Raw genomic sequence first — 12,359 nt, 5'->3', positions numbered from 1 at the left:
GTTGTTACTTCAGCCAAGGATAAAGCTGAACTGCTAGCATCCCATTTTTCTTCCAACTCATGTATTAATGATCTTGGTAAAACACCTCCCACCATTCCCAACACACTCCATTCAATGCCTCCTGTGGTCTTCTGTCAAAAGGATGTCAGAAGGATTTTGACGAATCTTGATGCTAAGAAAGCTCCAGGTTCTCCACTTGTTCTCAAAACCTGTGCTCCTGAACTTACTCCTATTCTTTGCTGCCTTTTTTTCAATTTCTTATTCCAAAGGTGTTTTTCCTTCTGCTTGGAAATTTGCTCATATCCAGCCAGTTCCTAAAAGGGTGACAAATCACTCCCATCCAATTATCATCCCATTGCAATTACTTCTACTCTTTCTAAAGTAATGGAGAAATCAATTAACCGCCAACTCTTAAACTACCTAGAAACCTTCCGTCTGATCAACAATCGTCAGTATGGATTCCGTCAGTGTCGATCCACTGGTGATATTCTGGCTTATGTTACCCATTTATGGACTAATTCAAGGGACAGGTTCGGTGAAACACAAGTAATTTCTCGTGACATCTCAAAGGCTTTCGATCGTGTTTGGCATAAAGGTCTTCTAAACAAGCTTCCATCTTATGGTTTGCCAACTATTTTTTGTAATTGGTTATCCAGTTTCTCTCTGATCGCTCACTGAGGGTGATGGTAGATGGCTCTCTGTCTTCTAACTTCTCCACTAATGCCGATGTCCCCCAAGGTTCAGTTCTTTCCCCCAATCTTTTCCTCTTGTATATTAATGACCTTCTTCCATTGACTGGAAATCCTATCCATAGTTTTGCCGATGATAGCACATTGCATTCTACTTTCCATTTTGAGAAACCTTGCCCTGCTCAATCAACTTCAACTTCTCGAAAATCTGCTACCAATTCCTTAAATGCCGATCTTCAGGTAATTCTCCAGTGGGGCAAAGACAACTTAGTTGATTTGAACCCTTCTAAAACTTAGTCTTGTCTTATATCTCACAAAAAGAATTCTTCTGCTCCTATGCTTATCTTTAGTGACACTCCGATTTCTAGGCAAAATGATACCTCTCTTTTGGGGATTACTCTGACTTCTGATCTCTCTTGGCACAAGCACATTACAAATATTGCTTTCTGCATCTAAAAAACTTGGTTTTCTCTTTCGCTCTATGCGTTACTTTTCTTCCAAACAGATGCTCACTCTGTATAAATCGCAAATCCGCCCTGCCATGGAATATTGTTCCCACATCTGGGGTGGTGCCCCCAAAACCTCTCTCAGGCTTCTTGATTCCATTCAGAAGAGGCCAGTTAGGTTAATTAATGATTCATCTCTAAAAGAGTCTCTCCACTCGCTGTCTCATAGACGTACTGTTTCTGCTGCATGCCTCTTCTACATATACTTCCATGGGCACTGTTCTTCTGAATTGGCTTCTATAATTCCCACTCTCTCTTTCAAAACAGTCCGAACACGTGCCGCCACCACCCAACATCCATTTACTGTCCAACTTCAAACTCACAGAACCAACTTTTCATCTTCCTCATTTATTCATTCAAGTGCCGTTTTCTGGAACAACCTTCCTACATACGTATTTCCTGAAAATTATAGTCTACAGAAGTTCCAGTCCAATGTCAACAAATATCTTCTTTCATCTTGTCAACCTCCAACCCAAGCACGGTACTAAGTACTATAGGTTCTAATACCTCTCGTGTTTGGGGTTTACATAAAAAAATAAAAAATAAAAAATGTGTAAAAATTAAAATATCAAAGGTTGTCCCATTGCATTTACCTCTACTCTTTCCAAATTAATGGAGAAATTCATTAACCATCAACTGCTAAACTACCTCAAAACCTTCCATCTGATCAATGATTGCCAATATGAATTCCATCAGTGTTGATCAACTGGTGATATTTTGTCCTATGTTACCCATTTATGAACAAATTCAATTGAAAAGTCTGAGGAAGCTCAAGAAGTTGCTCTTGACATTTATAAGGCTTTTAATAGTGTTTGGCATAAAGGTCTTCTAAACAAGCTTCCATCTTATGGATTGCTGATGGGTTTCTCGAATTTCTCTCAGAAGGCTTACCGCAGTTGATGGTGAATGGCTCTGTCTTCTAACTTTTCCACTAATGCTGGTGTTTCCCATGGTTCAGTTCTTTCCCCTCACTCTTTTCCTCTTGTATATTAATGCTTTCTTCCACTGACTGGAAATACCACCCATAGCTTTGCTGATGACAGCACATTGCATTCCATCTTCCAGTTTCAGAAACCTTACCCCACACAAACAGCTTCATCATCTCAAATACTCACTACCAATTCCTTAAATATGCTGATCTCCAAATAATTCTCCAATAGGGTAAAGATAATTCAGTTAATTTCAATCTTTTTAAAATTAAGTCCTGTCTTATATCTTCAAAAAGGAGTCTACTGCCCCTATGCTTATCTTTGATGACACTCAGGTTTCTAGTAATTAGTCAGGGTAATCCTGACTCATAATCTCTCAGGCTTCTAGACAAGATTGTATGTCTCTATCAGTGATTACCATGACTTGTAATCTCTCTTGGCATAAGCTCGCAAATATTGCTTCCTCTGCACTTAAACAACTGGGTTTTCTTTTTTCATTTGGCGTTACTTTTCTTCTAAACTACTCACCCTGTACAAATCTCAAATTGACCCAACCATGGAATATTATAAAATTTAATAATCCATGGTATCCAAATATCCAAATTGAGAAAGGAGTTCGACAAGGAGACAATATCTCCAAAGTTCTTTACTGCTGCCATTGTTGTTATTTGGTTTTTAGGAGCATTGGCAACTAAGGCCATATTGCTTCGGAGATATGCGGTGGTCATGGGCTCAAACCCTGGTCTAATCAAGAAGCGTGTGCTACGCACTGCTGCTCCTGCCCACCTGGCTATGGAGGCACCACTGCTGCCCTTGAAGAAGTTTTCAGAACATTGACTGGTTGTAGAAAGGAGTCAATGTGAATGGAGAGTACCAAAACCATTTATGATTTGCAGATGACATTGTGATCATAAGCCATGAGCCCGAAGAATCAGAGGAAAACCTTAATCAGTTATGCAGAATTAGGAAGGATTTTGGACTAAAAATGAATATGGTTAAAACAAAAGTAATGATGAAAAAGTACACAACAGAAAGGGTTATAATATAATTATCGAAGGAGCAGAAATTGAAAAGGTGGATTCATATACTTTTTTTAGACAAGTCTTTAGCTGCAATAATGATATATGGCTGGAAGTCAAGAGAAGAATAAATTTCTGATGAATAGCATTCAGGAAATATAGTCACATACTGAGGAGAAATATCCCAATTTTTCTGAAACGTAAAATGTCAGTAAAGAATGAACAAATGTATACACACATGGCTTATGGAAGTTAAACTTGGGCACTCACCAAAAGAATGGAAGAGAAGCTGAAAACTACACAGTGATGAATGGAATGAATTATATTACAAATCACACCATTGTATTAGAACAGAAACATACAGATTAGGCAGCAAACTCAAGTAAAGGACATTCTTATCAAAACTAAAGAACTAAAATGGACTTGGGCAGAACACATATCTCTCTCAAAGACATGATGACAGATGACCTGAGAAAATAACAGAATGATACCCAAGAGGAGCTAAAAGAAAACCTGGAAGACAACAACAGAGATGGATATATGAAATTCAAGAGCTTGTGGACAGTAAATGAATTATATTACAAATCACACCATTGTATTAGAACAGAAACATACAGATTAGGCAGCAAACTCAAGTAAAGGACATTCTTATCAAAACTAAAGAACTAAAATGGACTTGGGCAGAACACATATCTCTCTCAAAGACATGATGACAGATGACCTGAGAAAATAACAGAATGATACCCAAGAGGAGCTAAAAGAAAACCTGGAAGACAACAACAGAGATGGATATATGAAATTCAAGAGCTTGTGGGCAGTAAATAGATGGCCATTGCACAAAACAGAAGGAACTGGAAAATTTCTGGAGAGGCCTTCATCCTGCAGTGGATTGAAAATGGATGATGATGGTATACCAATGGCATTTGTGATATGTATATAATATGGTAAAAGTTGAAACATGGAGTTGGGGAGCAAAGAGAAAGTGTACTATGTGCAAGACATGAATGAAAGCTGTCTGATTCATCATTTCAAACAATGGTATGAGATGACAAAATGCAACAGTAGCCTACTTTTAATAAACAACATTAGTATTGGATATATGGTATAAGGAAACAAGGCTTTAACTGTACCAATCAAAAAAAAAAAATAATAATAATAAATAAACAAATAAAAAAACACTCCCTAACTGTTTCCATCCTCCTGTAGGTACTGACCCTGCTGGAAGGGTTCCCCCAAGTAATCAGCCTCAATATACCACTGGAGGCAACTTATCAAAAGATTAACAACTCAGTGGTAAAGGAAATTTTCCTATAATCTAATCTAATCTGTAACTTTTTCCCCTTAGTTTGAATTTATGCTCCTTCATTCTAGCATCATTTAATACTGCAAAGATTTCACTTTTATTTAGAAGTCAGTCATGTCAATCTCACTACTTTTTGAAGAAACTGTCTTATTTTAGGCATGGCATCTATACCGGGACACAATATTTCAAGTGCAGTCCCATAGCTGCTTCATACAGTAAAATTATAACTGCTTACTTCTACAACTGCTCATAGACAACCGACAGGATACCATGGATTCTCCTTGCCATCTGTCTGAACTGCAAGGAGAATTTCATCTTTTCTTGGATTATAATCTCCAAATTCCTTTCTTCCTTTGATGTTTTTAAAGTTATTTTGTGGTTGTTATTTTCCAAGTGCAAAGCCATGCATTTTCCAGCTTTAAAACAAAGCTGCCATTTACCTAACCATCCCTGAAACCCATCCAATTCAATATGTAAAAAAAAAGAAAACACTATATCTGGTGCTGCTCATTACTACTCCCATCAAACTTCATATTATCTGCAAAAACTCCTATTTCTATTTTTTTTCACCAATTTGTTAACTGCAAATGCATAATCTGGGACTGTTCTTATTTCTGCTTCTTGTATCCATTTATCAATGTCATTTAAGAATATTAGAAATAAGAGCAGTCCATGATTGCTTTTAACCCTACCCCATTCTGACAAAATAACCATTAATCATAACCCTATGTCTCCTGATATGTAGCCATCATATACGCCATCTAAGAATCATACCCACGATCCTGATATACTCCAGCTTATATAGCAATCTCTAGTATGGAACCCAAGTTGAATGTCTTGCTGAGGTTTAAATAAACAATTTCAGTTATTTTCTGCATCCAACTCAAGACTGACGTTATCATAATATTTTTCCAGGTTAGTTAAACAAGATTTTTCCTTTATAAAACCTGTGCTGTGCTCCCATGGGAGTATCATTTATATCTAGATAATTTTGTAGTACATTCCTAATCATTGCTTCCCTCCTTGATTTTCTCTATCATTGAAGTTGGATTAATCACTCTTTTTCTTAGAACTAATTTTATGGATTGGTGATAAACTGTTAGTTTTCTAATCCAAGGGAATAATCCACAAATACAATGAATCCCCCCCCATAATTAGTTATCTCATCCTCTTGGAACCATTCCTGAATGATCTGTACTTTGTGAAAGTGTGCATTAACCTGCAGAGGTAACCATAACCAGGTGGATAAACTGAGAGAATGAAGGGATACAACTGGTTAGAAGCAGTGTTTAAATAGGCTTTTTTTATTTATTGTATTAAGTAAGCTCTGCACCTTTGCCAACCCCACTGTGGCATTCAAATATTGATCCACCAATTTTTAGGGTTCCTAATTTATGGCACAAAAATAAAATATTTCCCACACCTGCAATGTTGACACTTGGCACAAGTCCAGAGATACATGCTACTGTCACCCTATCCTGGTCCTGCTGTCAGCATGGAAAAACTATAACCAGGATTCATCAAACCAGCAAGCCTTTTCTGTTCCTCAAATATCCAGTGTCAATGCTCCTGTGCCCACTGTACATAGAGCTCATCAGTTCACGCACCACAGTTGCTCTTTGAGAAGTTTTCAGGTGGTCCTAACATGTTTTTACATTTTAAACTTACAGTTTTCAGTCGACAATAGCAGAACCCTAAAATCAAAGTCAGCACAGTGTTGTGGTTACCTGCTACTAACCCTACTCAATTCCAGTCTGATGAAAAGTGTTCTGATGTACCCCTTTGCAAGTCACTACTTCACTGTGTTATCATTTGGCAGATTAATCCATCTGTTAGACTGGAAGATTCTTTTAATATGTTAGTCTCCCATATCAATAAGGCATCTCCAGCCTAGCTGGAGACTGCTTAGTGATGTGAGAGGCTGACAGATGAAAAGAATCCTGCAGCCTTGATGTTTTCTGGCAACCAGAACACATCAAGAATGTAGCAACACGATTTTGATGTGTTGCTACATTCTAAAAAAAAATAATTTTGATATCATATACTTGGATTTCAGGAAAGCTTTTGACACTGTTGCACATGGAAGACTACTATACAAATTGGAGCAGAATGGTATTAAGGGCAAGTTGCTACAATGGATAAAAGGGTGGTTGAGCGGGAGAAGACAGAGAGTGGTAATCCATGGATGCTGCTCTTTGTGGACTAATGTTATTAGTGGAGTGCCACAGGGTTCGGTGTTGGGCCCACTGTTGTTTTGTATATTTATCAGTGTCAAAGTTTGCAGATGATACAAAGGTTGCCAGCGTTGTTAATGACAGTAATGGCAGTGTGCTACTGCAACAGGATCTACAAAATTTGGGCAGATGGGCTGAGAAGTGGCAACAAGTTTAACATTGACAAATGAAAAAAGTACTGCATATGGGTAGAAGTAACCCCAGAGGAATGTACCAATTGTGTGGTACTACACTTAGGGTAGTAGAAAATGAAAAAGACCTGCGAATAATAGTGCAGTCAGATATGAAGTTTTCTGGGCAATGCAGACAGGCTGCAAGAGCAAATCATGGGGTTTTGTCAATGATATACAGGAATTTTGCTAGCAGGGAAAAGGAGGTGATTATCCCTTTGTATAAGACAATGGTCTGGCCACGAATTGAGTACTGCATACAGATCTGCAGGTCTCATTTTAAGAAGGATGTAGATTCACTTGAGCATGTACAGAGAAGGGCAACAAGTTTGGTGAAGGGAATGAAGGGATCCTCTTACCAAGAGAGGCTTAAGTTCTGCAAATTGCAGAGGCTGGAGACTAGACACTTGTGAGGTGATCTGATTGAGAGGAATAAGGCCTTGAATGGGTTGAGCACACTGAATTCTGATGGGATTCTTCCACTTGCTCAGATTACGAATCTAAGAGGACATAAATTCAAATTGAGGAAAGACAGTTGTAGAATAGATGAGGAAATTTGCCTTTAGCCAGTGGGTGGTTAATTTCTGCAACAAACTTCCATCTGTCATTGTGGAAGTTGATAGCTTAAATAAATTGAAGGAGGAACTGGACAAACTTTTACAGGGAATGGTTGTGTGAATTTTTTTTTTTTTTTTTTTGGCTGATGCTACATAAGCTCATACGCTTGCTTTCTTGCATCACATGCCTCTATTACATCTATCACCAACTATACCATGCTCACACTCACCCATTCTCTCACTGAATTTCATATACTATCCCTTCAGTATCTGATTAGTTGCTTTATATAACCATACTGATATGCAACACTGCCTGTGATGCATATCAGTATGGTTAATGAGGGTGTATCTAATAAACTGCCCACTCAGTGTTTCTTTTGTTGTTTTTTTAGGTATTAATGATTACATACCTTTAAATTCATATATATAGGAAAGTTTTAATTAAGTATTCATCCATAGAGAGGTTGTAACCATTTATGTGCTGATATTTATACTTTTTAATTTTAAACTTGTGTTCCATTATTATTTTCATCAATTTTCTTGGAGGAAATCTAAGCTGATTTTATGACAATGCTACGCTTTCCTTTATATTTAGTGGTAAATGATACAATAATAATTAGTAAAAATTAATAATAAAATGTAATACACTACAGTAACAACAATAATAACATTTCTCTATTAAATGATTGGACTGAATTATATTCACAATTTCTGTAATGGACAAACCAGAGGAATTTCACATATTACCACCCATTTACAATAAGAGTAATTTCACATATGACCACACACTTACAATAAGATAATTTACAAGATATTAAATGAATTATAACTTAATGCAGCCATGCACCTTAGCCACAAGACCATGGACTTGTCTTGGTCTTGCAAGGTGTGGTTAGGATGTGTCACTACAAATAAGGGCGCCTCCGTAGCCAGGTGGGAAGGAGCAGCAGTGCGTAGCACACGCTTCTTGATTAGACCGGGGTTCGAGCCCGTCACCACCAAATACGGAGGATGTGGAAAGGTCAGGGAATGACCACCGCATATCCCGGAGCAATATGGCCTTAGTTGCTAATGCTCCTAAATAACAAACAACAAACTACAAATAAGAATTATGAAACAGTTATAATGAAGTTGTAAACACTTCTAGCTATGGTCATAAAAAAAAAAAAAAAAAAAAAAGTAAAGTGCAGCCATTATCAACCCACTGCAGGGTGGAAGCCTCCTCAACAATTCATGCTGAGGGAAATGGACCATAATCTGCCACGCTGGTCCAGTGCGGGTTGGCAGATCGACCGTATTCAGCAGTCAGGGGCTTGAACCCCGGTCTACTCAAAGAGCGTGTGCTACTGCACTCCCGCTCCTGCCCACTCGGCTATGGAGGCTACGGTCATAGAGAGTATAAACTAAAATTTATTGGTAAGCTGGCCTTGGTGTTGGCGTAATGCATGAAGATATGGGTATGCACATAGTGAGATTGAGCCCACACAGTGCTGCAAAAAATGTGCAACCCACTGTTTTCTGTTGCATTAGAATAGCTTCTGCAATAAAAACAATTACAATGAAGTCGTAAACTTCCCTGGATGAGGTAGTTGTACCCACTATAAACAAAAATGTAGGTATTAAATTTTTTAAGGTTTTATAATAAAAAAATTAAGTTTGGCTTTCATAGCATACTTCCATCATTAAGCTTATGGGATGATAAAATTTCACAATTTATGTCCTCCTTAAGTGATATCATGTTGAATTATTTGTAACATGATATCACCAAGAAAGGGGAGGCCACAATCATGATGACCCATTTTCTATTGGTTTTGTATAGGGCAATTTAGTCATTCATTCCTTCCTTCCGGTTTTTTTTTTTTTTTTTTTTGAAATTATAAACTGTTTCATAAGGAAGGCAGGACTAACTACCTGGATGTTGTTACTGGAATAACATGACTGCACAGCATTATAATAACCTAAGGTTAAATTCAAAGTCTGATTACACATAATACAGAGTAATTCTAAAAGGTCAAGCCAAAGTTATGGATTTTAGTTTTACTTTCCAAAATGATGAAAAAAGTTCATATAAACATAAGTCTGAAAATGCTTCTTTGCTGAATTACAGCGATGTTGCTATTCCTGGTGGCAATACTGTCAGCAACTATTCATTTCTTCATCTTGTTATAGATTCTTTCAGACATAACTGTCATTCAAATGCTAAAACATATGGTCATGCAAATGGTAATGGCAGAAAAGTCAGGCATCTCTACCAAGATGCATTCCAAAAACAAAGTGTTCTGACAGGAAAATGTCTGCAGTCACTTGTTGGCATCTTAGAGCAAAATGGCTCATTCATGTTTGCAAATGCCAAATGGTTGAGGGGGATAGAGAGAACCACTAAGTACCTGAATAAGAAGAAGAATGGGTCCTGAATCAGACTGAGAGAGTGATTAGTAACAGAGTCAATGTTTCTTAGGAAACAGTCGAGAGGATTCTTCACAATAGTGATCTACAGTACTTGCCTTCAAGCCTGCTGGCTGTGCTGGGATTTCCATTATTGGAATAAAGTGATATCATTATTATTACATCCTTATCATCTAGTGCCAGAGCAGGCACTCTCTAGAAAATGAATTTTCAGCAAGTATGTTCTTCCAATCATTTATACAACTCTCATTTCATTTTATTAGTTCTCTTTACAGATGAGGTGCAGTTTACCAGAGACAGCATTGTCAATTTACATAATCTACACCTGTGGGCTGAGGAAAATCCTCATGAAATTGTTCAATCTTGTTTCAGCAACAGTTTACCATCAACATTTGAGCCAATATCACTGGTGAATATTTGATTGGACCTCAAATAAAACTACACAAAACTGGTTAATTGCTGGAACAAACTTCCATCTGGCATTGTGGAAGTTGACAGGTTAAATAAATTTAAGGAGGAACTGGACAAACATTTAGAGGGGATTGTTTTGTAATTTTTTTTTTGGCTAATGCTGCATAAGCTCATACACTTGCTTTCTTGCATCACATGCCACTACTACTACTACAGACTCACTGACAACATTTACAAAGAGATATTTTGGAAAATGATCTGCCTTCATTGCTAAAAGATGTATTATTACAAGCAAGAGCACACGTGTTTTATACATGATGAGGTTCCCCCACCTTTCAGCATTACAGCTCATGAGATATCCAATGTCTGTTATCCTGGCTGTTGGATAGGTTAAAGCAAGCAGGCAGGCTACCACACACAACAGATTTGAATCTCATGGATACTTATGTGTGGTGATGTCTAAAAGCTGTAGTCTACTCAGTCATGGTTAGCAGAAGAAATGCTTTGTGAGTGCATTGTGGCTGGCTGTCACTCAAACTGGAACTCTCCTGGTAATTCTGAGTGATTTTGACAGTCAGTGTAAACATGTGTTGATGCTTTTCTTGTTCAAGAGAGGACATTTTGAATACCTTCTGTGATGTGGAAGCTGCAAAATGCCTTTACAAGATCACTTTTTGGAATCACCACCAAGAATAACAACATGGCTATGGCTGTAACTGAGCAAGGAAGCATTTCTGGCTCTTGTTCACATGAGCTTTTTTTTTTTTTTTTTTTTTTTTTTTTATCAATTTCGTGAGTATAACTTACTCTTCATCTTTGGCCAGACCTTTCAGAATTACCTGTATACACCCTTAGATGTTTCTGACAATAATGAGAAAAAATTACCTTTCTTATGATGCTTTCCATTACATCTGGTGGAACAGCTGTTGGATCATTCTGTCCAGGTCTTTAAAACAAGAAAAATATATATAACTTCTCAAATATTCAAGGCAAACGTAACATAACAAACTGAAGTTATTAATTACATCAGGACATCGCTGTTCATGTCAATGAAGTTTCTAAAGCTGTTCACAGATAGTGAGGTTAAGAGCATGTGGAAAGGAAAGGTAAAGTTTCCAACTTGCAAGATATTTTTATATAAGATATATTTCAGTACTGTTTTAATTTGCATTACATAATATATTGACTGGCCATTAATTTTGTCAGAGGCACAATGAACAGAAATGCAGAAACTGCAAACTGTAGGTTTTGTTTGGATACTCATAAGAGTATATTAATTCGAATTTTCTGAAATTCCCAACTTTTAAATAATTCTTTTTAATTGATATTACATCTAATATAGTCCGTGTCAACATGGTGAGTACTACTTATATTTATTATTTTATATTATTCTTTAATATGCTTAAACTTACTACTGATAAATATTTTTTAAGTTTTTGCTTATTACTAAGCATATACATCAAAATACAGGAAGACAGATTTTTTTAACATGTTCAGTTCATAAACAAACAAATATATAAATAATATATTAATTATATATAGTGTCCAAAATAAAACTAATATAATTTACAATACACAAAAAAAATAATGATCCGTACAGTAAATGTGTGCATATATGCAATTTCTATGCACAGTTGGGAAGGTTAAGAGTTATGAGAAAGACAGGATTAGGTTTGACACTAATGATTTAGCACCTGATTCACATTGGTGATGATCTCAAATTTTCTGGCATGACCAGAAGTATGAATGGCAAGTCCATAAACAGTAATGTTTAGGTATAATTAACAACAATTGCTACAAAATTTGTCAGAAGAAATTTGGCACAACTTTCTACAGTTGTCTTTCCTCAATATGAATTTATGGCCTCTAAGGCCGATTATTCTGGCCAAGAGGAAGAATCCCATCAACATTGAGCATACTCAAACCATTCAAGACTTTATACACCTGAATCAGATCACCTCGCAGGTGCTTAGTCTCTAGACACTGTAATTTACAAAACTTAAACGTTACTCCGTAAGAGCACCCCTTTGTTCCATTCCCTAATCTTGTTGCCCTTCTCTGTACTCGTTCCAACAGCTCTACATCCTTCTTAAAATAAGGTTTCCAGATCTTTATACAGTACTCAAGGTGTGGCC

At 36.9% G+C, this 12,359-nt stretch overlaps 1 protein-coding gene across 1 annotated transcript in view; it reads right to left on the bottom strand.

Moving 5' to 3' along the window:
• Positions 1–12,359, bottom strand: part of IntS8 (integrator complex subunit 8) — a 232,475-nt gene that overhangs the window by 183,521 nt on the left and 36,595 nt on the right. The window contains exon 6 of the mRNA XM_090368890.1: positions 11,110–11,170. Coding sequence (XP_090225016.1) covers positions 11,110–11,170 — 61 coding nt within the window. The remainder of the gene's footprint in view (positions 1–11,109; positions 11,171–12,359) is intronic.

The sequence above is a fragment of the Mastigoproctus giganteus genome, chromosome 2 (assembly GCF_048544385.1).
Source record: "Mastigoproctus giganteus isolate SK-2022 chromosome 2, ASM4854438v1, whole genome shotgun sequence".
In the NCBI taxonomy this organism is placed as follows: Eukaryota; Metazoa; Arthropoda; class Arachnida; order Uropygi; family Thelyphonidae; genus Mastigoproctus; species Mastigoproctus giganteus.
The sequence above is the reverse complement of the archived record's forward strand: the minus strand, read 5'-3'. Positions and strand labels throughout refer to the sequence as shown.